The following is a 21,285-nucleotide window of genomic DNA, read 5'->3' on the forward strand; positions in this document are numbered from 1 at the left end:
GACTCTGGAAAGGGTCATAAATACAATGAACAACTGTTGCCTTCTTTTCTCCCTGTATAATATCACAAGAACCTGCATCTTTTTCAGAGACACAAATATCAGTGACTGTTCACACCCCAGCACCCATAGTTTTCACCTGTCAACCTCTTGAACATCTTACAGCTCATCCAGAATCTGTGCTACTAGACTTATGAACAGTTTCTATTCCAACTCAGTCATGCAAAATCAAAATAGCCCATCCAATAATGATCATATCTGCAAAAAAAAAAAAAAAAACCATTCATGTGGAATTTCTCACTGAAATAATTAGTTTTCATTGTGCAAGAATATTGTGTGTGTGTGTGTGTTACCTACCCAACACTCACTGTACTTTTTCTGAATTTTTCACACAGTGCAAGGACATTTCTGTTCTAGTTGATTCTATTCTACAACCCCAATTCCAAAAATGTTGAGTTGCTGTGTGAAATGCAAATCTCACAAACATATCTTTTATTCACAATAGGACATAGAAAATGTATCCAATGCTTAAACGGAGAAATTGTACCATTTCAAGAAAAATAGCAGCTTATCTTAAACTTGAAGCCTGGTTTTAATGCAGTGCCTATCTTTACTCTGCCTTTTTATACCCACTCATGTTACCGACCTGTTGCCAGTTAACTTAATTAGTTGCAAAATGTTCCTTCAGCTGTTTCTTTTTAGGACCACTTACTTCCCCAGGCTTTTGTTGCTGAGTAGTGTTGCTGCCATCAAATTAAAAATGAGCTAATATTTTTTCTTAAAAAGGCTACTTTATCTGCAAATCATTCCACCCTGTTTTTATTTATATTTAAAGCATTTGGAAAATTTCCTCAGTTCCTCCGTCAGATCCACCCTTACTTATGATGTCAAAAAAATATAATGGCACTGGAAAAAACGTTCAGCTCAAGGCTTCAAAGCATAGGCCCTAACATCATAGCAGCTACGGCAAAGACACTGTAACATCTTTTCAATTCCTTTTCCCTGGACTTGCTTGTAGAAGGACTGGCTATGCCATTATTTCTATACAGACTAAGGTTGGAATGAAACTTCTAGCTTGCAACTTTTAAACATGACACCAAGGTTGGTTCATTTCTACCCACTAAAAAGAGAACACACCATGCTTAAAACCATGACCATGACCTTTCCCCATGACCTTTAATCTTGCCTTTTTAAAGCACACCATAGAACCAAGTCTGCCAGAGCTTATCTTTACATTTTTACATGCTGTAGTGTCATTTTCTGGAGCATTTCAAGTTGCTATTCATCAATACAATCATTATATCCTAAATTTTAATAAATGGTATATGGCCTGTATTTGTATAGCGCTTTACTTAGTCCCTAAGGACCCCAAAGTGCTTTACACTACATTCAGTCATTCACCCATTCACACACACATTCACACACTATGTATGCAGTACACCCAAAGTAACTGCATAAATTGCAAAAAAGCAAAATAAACTACAAAGAAATTAAAAATTAAAAATCTTTTTTTTTTTTTTTTACCACATTTTTTCTAATAATGCATGTTATGTAAGTACAACTCCTCTGGTTCTGTCACACTGGGAATAAGGAGGGGAATGAGACACAGGAGGAGAGCACAGCTGGGAGAAATCAGACATGACGAGACCAAAAGGAAGCAAAACTCAATACATTCACCTAGGACACAGACTTTCAAAGTAAAACAGGAAACATGATAGGCACAGACCAGACACTGAACTAAACCTAAGAACAAACTCTTAACCAGAATAACACTGAAACCTAGGATTATAATATTCAAAACAGGATAACTAAAGAATCAGAAAATAAACCATAATACAGAAAAATACCAAAATACAAGAAACTGAAAATGCTGGGTCAAAATCACCCAGAAACGTGACAGTTGCATATGCAAAAAAAATTTAATGGGTACATGCCCTCTCCCGTGGGCTTAAAAGGTTAACTACCCCTAATAATTGACTTAGCCAAAGAACGATTCATGGGGATTACAGTGAGAGAGAAAAATGACAGAATGGGCTGTGCAGCTCGGATCTAGTTGCTGGTGCATTTTGGCAACAAGATCTAAAATGATGATCTAAAATATAATCTTAAGGTGAAAATTAAAGTTATTTCAATCTGTTTTTAGGTGTTTTTAGGACAGGCATGTTGTGTTTGGGACAAAAGCAACTCACACCTGCAAAACAACAATGTATTGGTAAAAAGCATGCGCAGTCGACATCAACGAGTTTACGGAAGTAGCAGTATGCTTCGTCAATATGCTAGCGGAGGAGATTATCCCCACTGCGAGAGTCACCACATTCCCAAACCAGAAACCGTGGATGGACAGATCGATCCGCACTGCAGTAAACACCAGGACCGCCTCCTACAACGCGGGTCTCGCCACTGGCGATATGAGCGCCTACAAAGCGGCCTCATATGGTGTGCGGCGCGCGGTGAGAGATGCCAAACGCCGGTACCGGGAATGTGTGGAGTCCCGCTTCCACCAGGGCGACACACGGAGTATGTGGCACGGACTACGTACCATTACGGACTACAAAGCCAGGGACACTGCGCCGATCAACGCCGACTCTGCATTCACCAACGAGCTGAATCAGTTCTACGCCCGTTTTGAGGTTAGCCAGGCGGCTAATGCTATCTACCGCCTGACTACCGAGGACAGTGACGTCATCAGCGAGAGACCGGTGACCAGCATCGCGGAGCATGACGTCCGAGCGGCATTGAGGAGAGTGAACACAAGGAAAGCGGCGGGACCAGACGGCATCACCGGCCGTCTGCTGCGCTGCTGTGCTCCACAAGTATAATTATAACGTAACATAGACTATATCGATATAAAGGATATTGTCACATCTTATATCTCGTATGAAAATATATCGATATTTTTTAAAAACTCGATATATCGCCCAGCCCTACTCAGGGATCTGGGACTTAACAGCCGTCTGTGTGCATGGGTGTTGGACTTCCTCACTGGCAGAACTCAGGTGGTGAGGGTGGGTAGATGCGTCTCTAACAGCATCACCATCAACACAGGAGCACCTCAGGGATGTGTCCTCTCGCCACTGCTCTACTCCCTCTACACTTCAGACTGTGTGGCCACCCACGGCTCCAACACCATTGTGACGTTTGCTGACGACACAGTGGTGTTGGGTGCCATCTCCAACAACGATGAGGCGGCCTACATGGATGAAGTGAAGAATCTGGCATCATGGTGCCAGGACAACCACCTCCAGCTGAACGTCAGCAAGACCAAGGAGCTGGTGGTGGACTTCAGAAGGGGTCAGCACAGAGACTACAAGCCCATTATCATCAATGGAGCTCCAGTGGAGAGGGAGCAGTCCTTCAAGTATCTTGGTGTCCACATCTCCTCAGACCTGACATGGGCTGCCCACATTCAGGTCCAGACCAAAAAGGCTAGGCAGCGCCTGTATCACCTACGACAACTGAGGAAGTTCAGGGTCTCTCCAAAGATCCTCAGGATTTTCTATACAGGCGCTGTGGAGAGCATCCTCACACAGAACATGACATCGTGGTTTGGGAACAGCTGTGTGAAGGACCAAAAAGCTCTCCAGAGAGTGATCCGTACAGCAGAACGCTGCTGCAGGATTGCTCTCCCCCCGCTTCAGGACACCTACACCAGGAGATGCCGGACTAGAGCAGCGCAGATACTGAAGGACCCGTCCCATCCTGGCAACAAACTGTTCCAACTTCTGCAATCTGGTAGAAGGTTCCGCATCATCCGAGCAAGGACTGAGACTCAAGAGGAGCTTCTATCCCCAAGCCATCCGGGCCCTAAACACACACACCCGCCCTCTCACATCATCTATAATTGACTGAGACAGGACTCTCTTCCAGACACTAAACCAAGGCACAATGTACATTCCAAATTCCTTTAATTTTAAATATGTTTATATTGTCTATTCTGTAAAATAGTCAGATGTCTATTCATATTAATGTACAGAATTCACCTGCTTGCTGCTACTACTGCACATTCACCCAGTGTATATACTATATGTATATATATATATATATATAATGTTCTTCCTCTACCCCCCCCCCCCCCCCCCAATTTTTGCACATGTCGAGGAGCATGTCAGGCTACATTTCACTGTGTGTTATACTTGTATAACTATGCATGTGACAAATAAAGAACCTTGAACCTTGAAAAAAAAAAAAGAAATGTAAAGACAAAGTGTGATCCTGCCTTAGCCTTTCCTGCAAATGTTAGTATTACAACAAGTCAACTTTTTGGGCAACCGTGGTTCAGGGGGTTGGGAATCTCATCTTGCAGCCTCGCTTCTGTCAGTCTGCCCCAGGGCAGCTGTGGCTGCAACTGTGGATTGCCTCCACCAGTGTGTGAACGTGAGAGTGAATGAATAGTGGAATTGTAAAGTGCTTTGAGTGTCTAGAAAAGCACTATATAAATGCAATCCATTATTATTATTTAGTTGTGAGCAAATTAATTTCAAGGAAAATCTGGAATATTCTGGAGTAATAATTTCTCTCTGGATGGATCTGTATTCAACCATAATCTGGCCTCCAGCACTGCACGGTTTAGCTGAAAAAGACAACTCCGATAGCGTGAGGATATTTTTCTCAAGTGAAAAGCACAGCTCAGCAGCAGCTGGCAACATTCTGATCATTAGCATAAGCTGAAATCTCTCTTCATTTGCCTTCCCCTTTCCCCTGCTTCATGCTTATAACATCAAGAAGGAGTGCTGAGTGAGTTTGGTGACATTCTGCCCCCTACCAAGTTGCCCTCTTGTTTTAATGACTTCACTGCAGATTTCAGCGCGTATCAGGTCTTGGATTGGTCTTTTAGACTTCTTTACATCATCAAGAAAAAAAGTAGCTGCGTCATTAGTTACAATTAGAGAGTTAGAGGGCCTCTTCAAACGAATGATCATTTTCTGACCTGCAACATCTTAGTTGAGAAAAAGGTTATAAAAAGAAAAGTCATGAAGCTCACAATATTCAAACTGGATTTCCTCGCTTAATTGTTAATGCTGCTTGCAGTGCTATTGCCATAATGAATGCACCTTCATTGTAACCACTCCCTCAAGCTACAGGATAACGTGGAAGACAGCAGTGCTTCATTCCACCATATCAGCTGCTGTGAGACTGCAGGATCCTAGGAAACGGCCTTGTCAGGCGGAGGTTGTGGGGCAAGATAGTAATGAAGGGGAGAGACACTTTGCATGTTCTTTTTTTTTTGCACTATTAGAAAAGAAGGTCTGAATGATCCCCTTCTGGGCAGCGGCAGCGCAGTCATCAATCTGCAAGGTGAAATCTGGGTGAGAGAAAGTATAAAATCTACAGAACAAAGCTGCCTGAATGATTCTTCTTACTTTATGATATCACAAACTTCACCCTTTCCCTTCTTTGCCAAGAATGAATTGATATGGGTTCAGGATATTAATGCCTCCGCTTCCCTGCAGTCACACAAGTACACTTACGATGCTATTCTGCTGAATTTGTTTTTGTATCTCCTGTATTTCCTTGTTAACCCTCCCTTGAACTTCCAGCCTCATTCCAACTCATCTGAGCCTTCTCTTGCTCTTCTAATATGTGTGGATTAGGTGTCATTTATAACGTAATCTACTCCAGGAGAACTTGGGGAAACAGCTCCCCCAGACTCATATACTGTTTAGTCATAGTTGGAATCTCAGAAAAATTCAAGACAGATCTTTTTGAATTATTGTTATTTACCAAAGAGAATAAATTCATTTTCACTTAGATTTCACTAAAGTGAATTTCACATAACTTTAAATTCAATATATCCCACAAGCGAAGTTTATTATGGAAAAGCTTCTTTTAAAACGAACTACATCTGGTCCTTCACCATGAATGTTTGTAGTTAAAAATGTCAATGACTTCAACTGACTAAGTAAATATATTAGCTATGAGTGAATAAAGTGTTAAGAATTATCTCCCACCATAATTCCTTTGGTTCAACTGCAGCAACAGTACTTTATGAAATCTTTATACATTTTCTTTAGCTCCCAGTGGCCCGATCCTCTTGACCGTTGCTACCACTCGATCGGCTCATTATATTTTATTTATTTAACCTTTATTTAATCACAGAAAAAGCACTCGAGATTTAAAATTATTTTTGCCAGAGTTTTCTGGTCAAGATAGGAGGAAGAAAAATCAAACGTCCCACTTCACACAGCCTGATGGAGGAAGCCAAAGAAAAATTGTTTAGCACTATCCTATTAATCTTTAATATAAGGTCTGATTTGGGTTTTGGGATTTATTAAAACAAGTCAGTGCAATGGATGTATTTTCACTAGGCCATGTTACCAGAGAATGAATGGTCGCCATCTTCACTCCCCTCCTGGCCTGCGCTGTGCTTAATGATTTAGGCCTAACATCTCAACTGATTGCTAAGCCCCAATCATGCAGGCCTAGAGATCAGTCAGTGAGCGCATAGTAATCACAGGTTGCTAAGAAAAAAAACCCCGTTTATTTCACAACTGGTTGGTGAGGAGTTGCAGGAAGTTGCTTGCTGTTTGTTAGGTGAAATTGGTCGTATAGAGGCTATTGCATGGAAAATCTGTTGATTTTGTAGTTTGTATGGAAGACAGTGACGTGTCTGCAACTTGTTAACTACTCCCTAAGCTGTTGTGAAACTGCAAAGAGTGCAATGCAGACTGGGTACAAAGTAAAAGTTGAAATACTTTTGGTTTTAGCTGTGATGCACATCTGACTTTGAAGTGAACCGTCTCTGTTTCCAGTTTGTGCCACAGCCCACAAAGTTACACAGCTGCTTGGAGAGCACTTGGCAGGTGTTTGAAGGGTCTACCATGCAGTGGTATCTTTGTGACTTTTTTGGCCCTTGACCTCCAATAACCACTTGCCAGTCCATCAGGGATTACACATTTTTCCCCATTGAACAGAGGTTGTCAGAGCGTCACCAACTAGTCTCTACGCCAGTGTGACTGAGGCCTAACTGAACCAGACCCATACCCACCTCTTCAAACAGGCCAGGCGACGGCAAATATGTTTGGGCACAGTTGGATTACCTTGCATGAGTACACCTAAAATGGATATTACGCTTTTAACTTTCAGTTCCCTTCCAGATTGTTTTTTGTGTGTTTCCATAAAACTCTCCAGCCTTGTTTGTCTGTCTTTTTGCTTAGATTACTTGTTTTTGCCACAACCTTTACCCTACCATCTGGTTTTGTTTGCCTGACAACCTGCCACACCGTCTTTAAATGCCTTCTGTTTTTCTGTTGGTTTATTTATTTTTGATAAACCACATTTAAATTGCCAGCTTACTTTATTCTGCAATTGATCCCCCCGTTTTTAGAGTCCTGAGACTTTCTTTGTTTTTTTGCAGTGAGAGGTCAAAGGCACTGTAAACAAAGAAAACACCAGATAATAGAAAAGCGCTAGCAAAAGCAAAAAAACAAAAACAAACCAAATTTGATTAAAATGAAATGGAAGTAGGAAAAAACAGAAGCTCACAGAAGACTGCACTTGCACTGAGACATTCTGAAAAGAAAAAGCATTTACAACAATTTTTTATTCCTTTATATGTGACAGTGTAACATGTTACACTGTCACAAAGACTGCATGGAAAACATAAGCCATCATCAGTTTATTGCATGGACACTTTAATGGGGATAAATAGGACAAAAGTTGTAAACTTCCCTTGCCTTCCATCCCCAAAGGTTCTCAATTGGATTTAGATCAGGGAAACACACAGCATGGTCCAAAAGAGCGATGTTATTCTCCTGGAAGAAGTCCAGCATTGTCCTTTTGAAAAACCCAGTCGTTACCACACAGACGAGGGCCCTCAGTCATGAGGGATGCTCTCTGAAGCATCTGGACATAGCCAGCGGCTGTTTGAAGCCCCTGCACCTCCTGAAGCTTCATTGTTCCACCGAAGGGAAAAGCTCCCCAGACCTTTATGGTGCCCACACATTATGGTGTGTAGAAAACATCTCAGGTGGGATCAGCTTGTCATGCCAGTAACGTTGGAAACCATCAGGACCATCAAGGTTACATATTTTCTCATCTGAGAATAAAACTTTCTTCCACCTTTCAATGTCCCATGTTTGGTGCTCTCTAGCAAAGTCCAAACACTCAGTTCTGTGGCGTTCAAGGAGACGAGGCCTTTGAAGATGTTTTTTGTTTTTAAAGCCCTTCAGTCTCAGATGCCGTCTGATGGTTATGGGGCTGCAGTCTGCACCAGTAACGTAAGGACCACCCAGTGTCATGATGGACAGCCAACTGGATCCTTTGGCTCAGTGCTGGTGAAATTTTGGGGGGTCTTCCACTTCACTTTTTTGTTCCATAAGCCTCAGGATCATTTAAGAAGTCCCAAATGACTTTCTTACTGCGTCCGACCTCAGCAGTGATGGCGCGCTGTGAGAGACCCTGCTTATGCAGTTCAACAACCGACCACACTTTTTTTTTTTTTGCCTTTGCTATCAGTACGCCAGTGTGACTATCTGACAGAAAATGACAATGCACAGATTTGGCCTTTTAAAGGGATGTGGTCCTAAACTATTGATCAGCTGTAAAACAGCCTGTCTCAGTTTAAGCGTTGAGTTCATTAAACTGCATGCTCAAAAAATGTTTTGTCTCACTCTCATGTCTTTTTATTGCATGTTGAAGCTCTGCTTGGAACCTTGCTAAGATCCAACCATGCAAAATATGATTTGTTGCCATTTTTCAAGTGGTCTTAAACTTTTGATCGGGACTGTACATAGCTACAAAGCTTTCACGAAATATAACCACAGAAAAATGGTGGCTGTTTGAATTGCAAATGTGAAAACTTTTGCACTGTGTAACCTACAATAATTATCCAGACACATACAGTATGTCAACTGCCTCTGAAATATTTAACCTAAAGAAATAAAAGTAACCCAGAATTCCTACAAGCAATCTGATAAATGAGCAGCATGTGGATTTATAAGGTTACTGTTACCTGGTGGCTATGCCTTACATCTTAGAATTTGAAAATTATTGGTATTATACTGTTCACTTTAACAAACTGCTGTAGAAACAGAGCTCATTTCATACCGTTACATGCATACTGAAAATGATGATGCCTTTAAAGAAAGTAATATAAGCACTGAGCTACTATAAAATCACAAGGTACAAAAGGGGAATCTATATACTGTATGCGTCCACTGCAACCTCATGAAAACAGAAAATATAGCCACAACAGCACATGCAAATTAAAAACCTGTTTAGGAGGAATTTGGTTTTAGATTTTAAAACCTTAGAAACTTAATACTCAATACTAGAAATAACAAACCACTAAAAAGATCAAAGTATGAGTACCGCAGTATAACAGCTAAATAGCATTATAGACAGTATTCTAATCTCAACTCTTTATATTATGTGACAACAGGACATGCAATATTTTCTTAGTTTAAAAAACTTTTTAGAGGGAAATTTATTTAACTTAACCTCAGTATAACTTTCCAACACATTTTGAATATTAAACCAATACTAATATAGTATTTTTATGGCTAAAGAGAAAGATGTAAAAAGAAAAAAGTAAAGTTTTTCAAAGATAGCAAATCAAACTGTCAGGTTTTGTGTCGTGGCGAGGAAGACAGAAGCCAAACACAGGACTCACAGGTAGGTGAAGACTGGGGATTTATTATGATGAGCGTATGAAACAGGACATGAAACGGAGGGCTGACTGAACGGAGATAGCTGGCTGAACTGAAAAGATAGAACTGGCTGGCTGGACTGGAAACACGTATGGCGTAGACAACATCAACATCAATGACACAACAAAGAACTGGAGGAAACTGAGGACTTAAACACACAGACTGATGCGGATGATAATGAGAGACCGGTGAGTACACAGCTGAACATAATCTGGCTAACGACATGAGAGACGAGCTGATACGGGAAAAACAGGAAGTGAGAACAACATTGATGTGGCAAAATAAACTGAACATGAACAAACTGAAATCACTGGGTCAATGACCCAGGAACCCTGACACAAACACTGTCCACTGAGCCCAATACTGCATATGAGTGGTGAAATAAAACCCCAAAACAGCAATTAGATAAGCCAAAGTACTTTAAAAACTAGCCTGCCTCCCTTAATCATATGCTTAAATGATCTCTAATCATCGACATCCCTGATGTGTGCAGGAAATGGCATGTCTGGCAAGGTTCTCAAAATATTCAAAATTAAATCATGGAATAAAATATTTGTAAAAATTAGACATCCAAATGTGAAACTACATAACTGATTGTGGAAAAACACAACACTACGAGAGGTGTTCTGTCTCCTGAATGCAAAGGCGGATTTTGTGCAGGCACACAGCTACTGGAGGTTAATGGAGCACTATGGACAGAATAGCTGTTTGGTCCTGGTGTGCAGACTGCAGACTTTAGATACACAGGTATGAAGAGAGAAGGAGAATGGTTTGGCCAACCAATTATTGGATGTAAGTGCACAGATCTCAACTGAGCATCGGATGGTAAACAGTGTTATGTCATAACTTTTTGTGTGGGGCCCATTTTCTTTCCAAGATGATTTGTGGGACAATTATGAGTTCACATGTGTCTGAAAATGTGTTTTTATGAGAGCAAGTGAAGACTGGAGTTGAAATACCTTAGATCAACCATCCAAAGCAATGAATAGTGCACAAGTCAGTTAAAGGAGCGAGGGCAGGCAGGGATGGAGAAGAGTGGGGTGATTTGTGACAGAAGTAGCAAGAGTGAAAAGGAAAGTTTACAAGACAGCAGTTTTAAGGAGAAGGGATAGTGTATACATCACACAGAGGATGTTGAGAGAAAGACCACAGAGACCATTCACAGATGCAGTGAAGGAGGACATGCAGAGGGTTGGTGTGACAGAGGAGGATGGTAGGAATAAGGTGAGAGAGAGCCAGATGATTGGCTACCCCAAAAGAAAAATAAGTAGAAAAGATTGATGAAGTGTGGAAAAAATAAGGGGCGGCAGTTTTTTTGTAAATTCTAACTTCTAAGAGCTTGCATTTCTTGTCATAACAATTTCCATCGCACACAGAAGTGTGTGAAGACACTTGTAGTATGCACCAAATTTTATCAGGTTTATTTTTTTATTTATTCGAGGTATCTGAGGTTGGCCAGGTGAGTATAGGTGTTGTTAGTTTTTACCTTTACAGTTGACTTTGCTTTGAAATTACAGAGTTGATAGCCTCTAACACAATTTCTTCAGCACATTGCCTTTTCTCCACATCTCAATAAGTGACTCAGTTTCACACTAAGTGATATAGGAGTGTCTACAGTTACTCATCAATAAATATGGGAGCAGAAATCAGGCTCATGCACATACAAACATTTCCACAATGGCAGAGAAGAAAAAAAAGGACCATGCCTAGGCATAAAGACGATGAAATGAAGGTATATACACATTCTGCATTTGTGCATGGACACAATTTTCTTGTTGGAGACGTGGGCAAGAAATACAGCGATAAAAGCCAAAACAAACTGGTCAGAGTAAAAATAACTGGTGTATCAAAAAGGGATGACTTTGAGCAGAACGAAATGTAAAAGGCGGAAAATGCAAAGAAAATGTTCTGACTGAGAGGAAAGGCATTCTTGGATCACAGCGGTGCGCGGCTGCAATGCTTAGGATAATGAGCCAGAAAAAGCAACAGGAGATGTTTGAAGTGAATTGAGGAAGAGCGAGAAGAAGAAAAGAAGGAAAGATGGCTCTGTAAGCGGCTCCCGCTGTAGTACCAGTTAGCTGCTCTCTTGTGGGAGAAGAGAATGCAGGGAAAAAGAGAAAGAAATAAGGCAGGGAAAAGCAAAGGAGACGTGTTTGGGGGAATGAAAGAAGGATGTAAACACAGGGAGAGCAAGGGATGATTAACAGAGGAAAACAGGAAGAAGAAACATAAGTAACAGAATTTAGCTGTATTTATTTATTGAGCAAATAAATGGATGAATTCATCATTAATCACCCATAATTAGGGCAAATGCACTTATGTTTTTCAGATGCATATTGTATGAGCCATTCACCAGGCTGGAGTCGCACTTTGTCACCCGTTCAAGCGTTTGCAAGGTGCAGCTGTCTAATCATTGCATATGCATTTAAAGGAGGATCACACCAACAGCACCAAGGCGATTATGTATTCCCTCTGATTTAGTGAGGTCACAGTATTTGTGGCAGTTTTGCAGACAGATTCTCCGCCTTTGAAATGAAGGCAATGAAAACATCACAGTGGGGGTTTAAAGGAGTAACAAGGAAGAATGCAGCAGGAAATGAAACATGCTTTTAAGACAGGCTTGCATGTAACTGGGAAATATTCATGGAAACAAAAATTAGACGATATCTAACAAGAGCAGTCTGACATGAGTCTCTGTGCATCCAGATTAGCTTGTGATACTTTTGGAGAACACGATCTCCTAATTTTTCCAGTTTCAGTTTGGTTTGCATGAAAATGATACATAATGTCCTGCTTTTTTGTATCTTTAATGATATAGAATCCTTCTGCAGTTCAGCTAATTACTTTTAATTTGCAGCACGCCTAATGTCTGGTGATTTCCATCCATTCATCTTCACCCGCTTTATCCGGGGCCGGGTAACGGGGCCAGCAGCCTAAGCAGAGAAGCCCAGACCTCCCTCTCCCCAGCCACCTCCTCTAGCTTATCCGGGGGAACACCAAGGCGTTCCCAGGCCAGCCAAGATATATAATCTCTCCAGCGTGTCCTGGGTCTGCCCCGGGGCCTCCTCCTGGTGGGACATGCCTGGAACACCTCACCCAGGAGGCATCCTTGTCAGATGCCCGAACCACCTCAGCTGGCTCCTTTCGATGTGGAGCAGCAGCGGCTCTACTCTGAGCCCCTCCCGGATGGCTGAACTTCTCACCCTATCTCTAAGGGAGAGGCCAGCCACCCTTCGGAGGAAGCTCATTTCCGCCGCTTGTATCCGCAATCTCGTTCTTTCGGTCACTACCCACAGCTGGTGGCCATAGGTGAGGGTAGGGACGTAGATCGACCGGTAAATTGAGAGCTTCGCTTTTACACTCAGCTCTCTCTTCACCGTGACGGACCGTCTGTCGATCTCCGGCTCTCTTCTCCCATCACTCGCGAACAAGACCCCGAGATACTTGAACTCCTCCACTTGGGGCAGGAACTCATCCCCGACCCAGAGTGGGCACTCCACCCTTTTCCGGCTGAGAACCATGGCCTCAGATTTGGAGGTCATTTTGTCTGGTGATTTTTTTAATGCAAATCTGTACATTACTGTGTGTAATTCTGCTCAAAAACCTTTAAATAACCTAACCAAACCAAACCATAATGTCCCTGCTAACTACTAAGATGCAAAGAAATTTGAACTGTGAATTAAACCACAATACAGGGCAGCTGAATGTCTCTTTAGTTAAAGACATGCAGCTGCAACTTTAATCATCTAAATCCCCAACATTTGGTAAGTACTACTACTGCAATAAATGATACTTTGGTTTACAATTTTTAATTGGGTTAAAATAATAAAAAACAAGAAGCTCTGGATAAAAATGGACATTGCCACATCGGCCCAGACATGTTGCTATTTCCTAATTCTGCTTGGCTGAACAGCCCTCATCCTTTAGGGAATCTTTTCTCTTGAATTCTAGCATCGTGTGTTTTCACAAGGCACTATCACGCTTTTGTCTGCACTGAAAAAAAAAGAGGTGCTGGAGTTTAGATAACAAAACTGTCTGGGTATATGATAGAAACGAAAAGTACTAGAAACTTAAAAGGCTGGAGGGGTTTAACCCAGTGACCCAGTTGTCTAAGACACAAGAAATCTCTGTTTTGAGTCCAAGCACAGAATGTTACGTGACATTTAGGCTCCCTCTTTTCTTATGTTTCCTCTCATCCTTTAATGTGCTCTGGTGGCTCCAGCTGTGGAAAATGTGTCTTTGCATCACAACAAACAAACAGAAAATAAATCTAAGATTTATGTTTGACAGAATTAAGAAGGCTCTGGGAGAAAGAGGCATCTTCATGCCCTAAAATAAAACCACAGAGTAAATTTACAGCCGCTTTCTTTTGGAAAAAAACAGCCAGTGTTGTTGTTTCTTCTGTGATGTTTGTGAATGTGCATAATGAATCTTGGGTGAGTCTTTAATTTTCAGTGTGCCAACCAAATTGCTTATCTTTCCCTTTCCTTCCAGCCACAATTGATCACATCTTTATGCTTTAACTGGTATTCCAATAAAAATATCACATTTTTCTACTTGCTTTGCAGAGCACAGCCTGTAATTTAAAAAGCTTCCTCTCTGATTTTTATGTCTTTCATTTGTCGTAATACTGCAATGTTAGTGGCAGTACTCTATTTCACATCACGTACTCCCAGACATCCTGAGGGAGCTCAAACTAGACTCACTCCTTCCCACTGAAAAGCCAGCTGAGGTGGTTTGGGTATATGATCGGGATGTCTCCCTTTGTGGGCATGCCCAAAGGGAGGAGGCCCCGCAGTATAGACCCAGAACTCGCTGGTGAGATTATATATCTTGTCTGACCTGGGAGTGCCTCGTGTTCCCTTAGCAGGACTGAAAACGTCATAAGAAGAAAGAGCATCTCGAATAACATGATGATCCAACTTCACATAAGTAAAAGAAAATGGATGGATGCCCCTACTTGCAAGTTTCCTCACTGAAGTGATAAATTCCTGTTTTTATGATTCACAGATTTATATTATCCATGTAATTATCCTTAGTGTTTGTTATTTTTTATTTGTATATCCAGCTCTTGTTTTGCTAAGTGTTTTTCTTTTTAACCCTTTAAGACCTACCATAGAACCAAGTCCGCCAGAGCTTATAGTATATTTTTACATGCTGTGGAGCTATTTTTTTGGAGCATTTCAATTTGCTATACATCAATACAACCACTGTAGCCCAAATTTTAATAATATGTCTGCATTAAGTGCATAGTAATTACATAAATTGCAAAAAAGTGCAATAAACTACAAAAAAATTTAAAATCGTTTTGGTTTTTTTAACATATATTTCTAGTTAGAGAAATTTAAGAGGCTTATCCCTCAAAACTGTAAATACAAAAAAGTTGCACAAACTAGTTTCCCACCAAAGGAAATTTATTTTAAGTGTCTTCATAGTTTTATTTTTGAGATACACCAATTTTCATATACTGCAGGAAAAACGAAAAAATATATTATAATATATTTTTTCGTTTTTCCTGCATATGCTGTTATTTTGCAAATTTGCACTATAGTGCAAATTTGCAAAATAACAGCATATGCATCAAAATAAACTATTTCCAGCAGTGCAATATGAGTCCTCAGCATCCCAGAAACGACACAGAAAGTCGTGAAGTCAAACATAACTTTTAAAAACACCAGTAGAGGCTCATGAGGCCACGATGGTAAAAAACTACATTTCCGCAAAATGACGTCACTTCCGGTTTCGGGCAGGTCATGTCGGACATGCGATAGTTCACGCTGATGGACATAGGAAGTGTTACGAACAGCTGATCAGATCGGCAAAGCGTGTTTCTGGAATATTATGTTTTTGTGCTTTGCTGCTTATTATGTGCTTTTTATGCAGTTTTTGCAAAGCTATATGTGGAAGGAAACTGTGACCTAGGACAAGCTGATGGCATAAGATGTAAGTACAACTCCTCCGGTTTCATATGCAAAAAAAATTATTGCGCTAGCTTACGTGGTTGCAGTGCTACCAGGATTTAAAAATAGTTACGCAAAATGGAGCGTGTCCGCTCCGACCGGCTTTAAAGGGTTAATGTGCCTGCTTGTGTTTCCCTCTGTCTGGCTTTTCCCTTCCAGTTTTCTGCTCTCATTACTGCCTGATTTAGTTTACAGACTCCTTACTGTCCTTCCCTCCATGTGTGTTTGCTTTTAGTCTGTCTCAACCTTTGTCAGATTGTTGTCGGATATCCCACGTTTTCTCTCGCTTACTCTTTTCTCATTTTGAGACATTTTTTTCCTGCCATCAGTGTGCAGTGCTTTGCATCTTTTAATTTAAGTGACTTTCTGACTCCACTCAAGTGCACTCTGGTTCTCTGTCTCTCTTTGGGTTGAACAATCTCTTCAACACGACTGATAATTTTTATGTATTTTTCCATTACGTACTTACTTGTTACTGCTGATTGCTTTATCATAACCAATCGGAGATAAACACCAGTGAGTGGACAACATTCTTCTTTAAGCTCTTCTCTCATTTCATTTATGGTCATTTAACTTCTAATTTGTTTGGGGGCTGGTCTTTTTTATGAAGCGTTGAAGCGTAAGACTTTTTTCCTGTTTCCGTTTAAAAGAAACAGACTGACTCGTATTCTGTGGATGTGAATGCACAGGGACACTAACACTGAACAGTGACACTACCATACAAACAGAAACCTAGACTGACACTGACACACTGAAGCGAACCCCTGTTTACTTGTTCAACATTTGAGCAATTGTTTTACAGTATGCATACAAAAAGGCATGGTCAAAGATGAAGTAGTCCAAAGTTTGCAAGTTTTATGAATGAATCAATGTGAAATACCTTGGTGGTTCCAGGTGTCAATGTGTGCTCCATGTGAGTGTGGAGGAAACAGGTCACACAGACCCAAAGCACAATTTTTTTTTCAGAAAATTTAAAGTTCTGCCAGGTAAACAAGCTAAAAACAGCATGATTCTGCTCGTCTAACCTTAACCTCCAGTGGTAGGCCAACACTGTAAAGGTTGCACTGAGGGAAGTGCTAGAGGAAAGGTCATGAGATTCATGCACTTTCATGGTTTATCTCAATGCAAAAATAGAACAAGAAATTAAGTCAAGCCACAAGTATCTACAGTATAAAACTATTGTGATCAGTGCATAGAATTAGAACAAGGGTTCATGCTCTTCAGATCAGCAAAATACATATCCTGATATCATTCTCAAAAAAGAGAGATAAAAATATGGAGATAATAAAACTGGAAAAGTTGATGAAGAATGAGGAAAAATAACATCTCTGTGGATAATATAGCAAATAAGTGGATGTTCAAAGTTTTAGTGTGGATAGACTCACGCTGTAAAGGATGTCCACCCAGCCCTCCATGGTAATGCACTGGAAGACAGTAAGCACTGCGAAAAGGATGTTGTCGAAGTTGGTAATACCAAAGTTGGGTCCGGTCCAGTACACTTTACACTCGCTCCCACTGGGACAGGTCCTCGCTGGGGGCTCATTACCACAAGGCCAGTCAGCTGTTCTCTCATCTGACCAAAAGAGAGATACAGAGAGAAAGGAAAATGATTCTGCCAGCCTGTTTAAATCTACTAGACATATACAGCATAGACTTGTTCCTGCACTTGTGTGCGTAACCAACCAGAGTTATCCCAATGTTTCCAAAATGTTTCACATTCTTCCAAAAAGTCCAACCATCTAATCCTAATCAGTCATCGTTCATGGCTACAACACTTACAAAGAAAAATACACCACAGGTCCATTAGTCACATCTGTGTCATAGTCTGCGTGAGCAGCTGGGTGTGGCCTGTGTGGATCCCTGCCTCCTGTACCCGACTTGCTGCGGGCCTACCATCCACTCACCCCAGCAGCACACCTGGAGTTAATTCTGGGCAATCAAGGGAGGGTATTTAGGCCAGTTCACCAACCCTCCTAAGTTGGTAACAGCCTCTAGCTCAAGAGTCAAGTTCCTTGTTTGCTTGCCTTGTCGGCGTCTCTCCTGCTCTGCCAGCCTGCTATGGCACAACACCACCACTAAGGTTCACCTTTTGGATTCTGGACACAAACCCTCTCAGTATTCTCAGTCACACTCCAGTATCACCAACCGCACTACCTGCCTGCCTTCACCACCCCACACAGGGGCCTAGGAAACTCAGGTCAGACCTCCTAAACACTCCTCTGCCACCCACTCAGACCTCTGCCTCAGCCTCCTCCTACCCAAGTAAGGCAGTCCATTTCAGTATTCACTATAATCTCTGGCCCAACCCATGCACCCACTAACACCATTTCTCTCTCTCTCCCTTTAGTGCGCACCGTGAGCACCACGCCACCAGTCACTGCTTATGTAATGTACCTCGGGCTGCCACACTAGATTCTCTGCCTTGTAGTGACTTGTGTATGAAGTCAAGTTTCTAGGTTTTTGTTTCGCCACCACACTAGTGTCCACCCACTAAGCATTATATTGTGTATAACGCCACGCTAAGGTCCCTGGTTTGTCTCTCCTTGTTTTCCCTGTGTTGTTGTAAATAAAACTTCTTTAGTTCAACTATTCTGCCTCCGCACTTGAGTGCAGTTCTGGTACAGGCATCTGGCCCCCTTGACAATCTGCTCCAACCCACATTCACTGGTTTTCTCAGGTGAGGACCACTGACCTAGTAACCTGTAACTCAGAGTCAAGCTGCAGCCTCATGCTTTCAATCACTGCACAAAGCTCGGGTCCACAGGTGAAGGTCAGTCCAACAATCATCTTGGGAATTACAAGCTTGGCTCTCTGGCTTGGCTCACTTTAAAAGAATGACGCTATCATTGCAGCTGAGGCACTTAACTAGCAGCAAATCTTTTAGCTCCTCATCTATACTGATGACACCATAGCTCGACCTACATCTGTAAAATAGATTTCTTGTATCTTCTTTAACTTAACAGAAAAGAAGATGGCACAGATGAACTTGGGACATCCTTTCTTGTAAGTCAGGTCAGGATATTTTCCATTGATGTCCTTTCTAACATGTAGCACGCAACAGGAAAAGGCTTCAGACACATTGGCACTATTAGAAATATAGCATGTTGTTTATATAATAAGGCTGCTTGGATGGCGCAAACAGGAGGCAGCACATATGATGGGTGCAGCAGTGAATGCACTGAACAATGAGCTGCACCATCACACAGAGTTTATGGTAGGGAGAAGTCAGGTTAAACACCACCTTTGCTGATTGATGTTGAGAAATGAGTGAACATAGCTGTAATGAAATATGTGAATGATGTTTTACGGACTTTTATTTCATTTTCTAATCTTTTCTTTGCATCACCACCAGCGCCTGGGCAAAGCCAGAGAAACTTAGATGATGGTGTCAGAAGATTCATCAAGCAAATGTGCATTGCATGATCACTAAAAGAAACACAACTCAATAACAACAGTTTTATTGTGGATATAAACAGAAATAATTGATACACAGAGCAGTAAAAAACAACAACAAATAAAGTACTTCAATGCACTTGAACTGTTTAGGTTTTGTATGGAAAGAATTCAGATATCATCAAATCAAGCAAACTGCAATTTGTGTGCTTTCACTTGAAGCTCTGAATCTGCACCATCTCTGTAATTGCATCAGCTGCCAGAACACTGTAAACCATCCTGCTGGATAAGCATGATTTAGTCGTATTCTGCATTCAGTTTCCCTTGGATGTCAGAGCTGGGAGTAACGTCACTCCTGAGTTCAGTGCTTTCCAGTGGTAAGCTGGAAAAGCTCGGAAAAACAAAATTTGTTTTGCTCCTTTGTGAAGTAGAAACTTTCATGCATCGCTAGCATTACAGCATAATGCCTGCTTTTGTTGCGCTTGAAAACACCACCACAGCATGTTCATGGGAAGAATCTCATCAGTATTCCATGTGTGGCTTGTTTAACGACTCAGCAGCACAGATTATATATTTTAGAGTTTTACTACATGCACTGCTGCCATCTCGGATTGTAAATTTGGACTTGGTGAGCTCTATATATTTTATATATCTCAAATGAATGTTGTAAAATTATTTTTTCCAACCTGCCGTGGAAGCTGTTTAACAAAGGGATGGAATCTTTTCTGGGATTCTCAAAGTGACAAATAATAATATTGGTGTACATGACAGGCTGCAGAGAGTTTGGTTAAAGGATGTGCTGGCACACATGTCAGCAGATGGAAACTAGAATAAAGAATAAATACTCTGAGTATAACAGATGCCTTGTGCCTCCAGAGTTTCATGAGGCGTAGTGGCTGATCACAAGTCGAGCCAAGTTTTAACGATGATTTGCAGAGCCAGATTGCAAAGCCAACATCCCCCTGGTGTCACTCCAGTGAAATGTGTCCTTTCCTTCCCACTGACAGGTGCCGTGTCAGCTGGACTGGACTCAGTGTTTACAGGTGATATGGGACCCCTCTGAGGTATTCATTTTCTTCATTTTCTTTGTTTTGCTATATATATATATATATATATATATATATATATATATATATTAGGGGTGCAACGATACTCGTATCGATATTGAACCGTTCGATACAGTGCTTTCGGTTCGGTACGCATATGTATCGAACAATACAAAATTTGTAATTTATTTTATCAACTTTCCTTCTGACGATGCTGTCTGTGTTGAGCGCTCAGTGAATCTGCGTTCGACTACTCCGCCTAGGCTGCACTGTCGAGCGCAGATCCACTGAGCATTCAACACAGACAGCATCGTCAGAAGGAAGAGCGCAGGGCAAGCTAGCAAGACAGAAGTTAAGCTCTCCTTGGAACATGGCAAATTGAACCTCCCCCACCCTCATTCAGATCTGGCGTTTGGAATTATTTTGGTTTTCATGTAACGTATGACCCTGAAGGTAAGCGCGTCATGGACTAAAGTAAAACAGTATGTTGGATGTGCCACGCAATGCTCAATTACATGGGTGGGAACTAGTGTGTTAGCGCAGTTAGCTCGTTAACGTGTTGGCCGTCTAGCCCCACGCAGGGGTAGCTCATTAACGGAGATTTGCCGTGTTGTGGCGTTAACGTCATTTCAACTAGACTAACGCTGACAGCACTAGTGGGAACACAACGAATATGACTGCACATTTACGCCGACATCATCCTAGTGCAAAGACAAGTGGAAGCAGACAAAAACAACAAGCATGCATGCTACAAACTTTACCCGAGTCATTTAGACAGCCGTTAGCACATGATTCTCCTTATGGGGACCTGGTATGTTTAATATTGTGGCGAGCTCAGACAACGAGGAGACGGAGGTATCGTTTGGTCTTGCTTCCCGTGAGCTAGCCAGGGAGCACAGCCGTTTATTGACATCTGCAGAAGAACAATGCCGCTAGCTAACTGCTCAGCGCGGCAACCGCACAGCAACAACAACACACAGGGCGCCCTCTGACCCCGGAAGGACACACCGTCGCAGCGAGAGGGCGTCACCCGTCACTATGGCAACATAAACAAAACATAACTGTACAAACAGAACCCCGAACAGCCCTGACCCGCTACAATATGCTGCTGAGAATATAGCCCAGAAGAAGCGTATAGTATAGCTTTTATTTTGGAAAGAGCCATTTCTCTGTAATAAACTCTCTTTTCCAAAGATGAGTGATTCCTCAATCAGATACAGGGCTTGCAAAATCGCTAGCCCC

The 21,285-nt window shown here is 41.6% G+C and overlaps 1 protein-coding gene across 1 annotated transcript in view; it reads right to left on the minus strand.

Annotated features, from left to right (window-relative positions):
* The window catches only part of cacna1bb (calcium channel, voltage-dependent, N type, alpha 1B subunit, b), a 242,922-nt gene that overhangs the window by 122,860 nt on the left and 98,777 nt on the right, over positions 1-21,285 (minus strand). Inside the window, exon 8 of the mRNA XM_040000034.1 lies at positions 16,990-17,177. Within this exon, the coding sequence (XP_039855968.1) occupies positions 16,990-17,177 (188 nt within the window). The remainder of the gene's footprint in view (positions 1-16,989; positions 17,178-21,285) is intronic.

Source organism: Simochromis diagramma, unplaced genomic scaffold (assembly GCF_900408965.1).
Source record: "Simochromis diagramma unplaced genomic scaffold, fSimDia1.1 OVJJ01000596.1, whole genome shotgun sequence".
NCBI lineage: Eukaryota > Metazoa > Chordata > Actinopteri > Cichliformes > Cichlidae > Simochromis > Simochromis diagramma.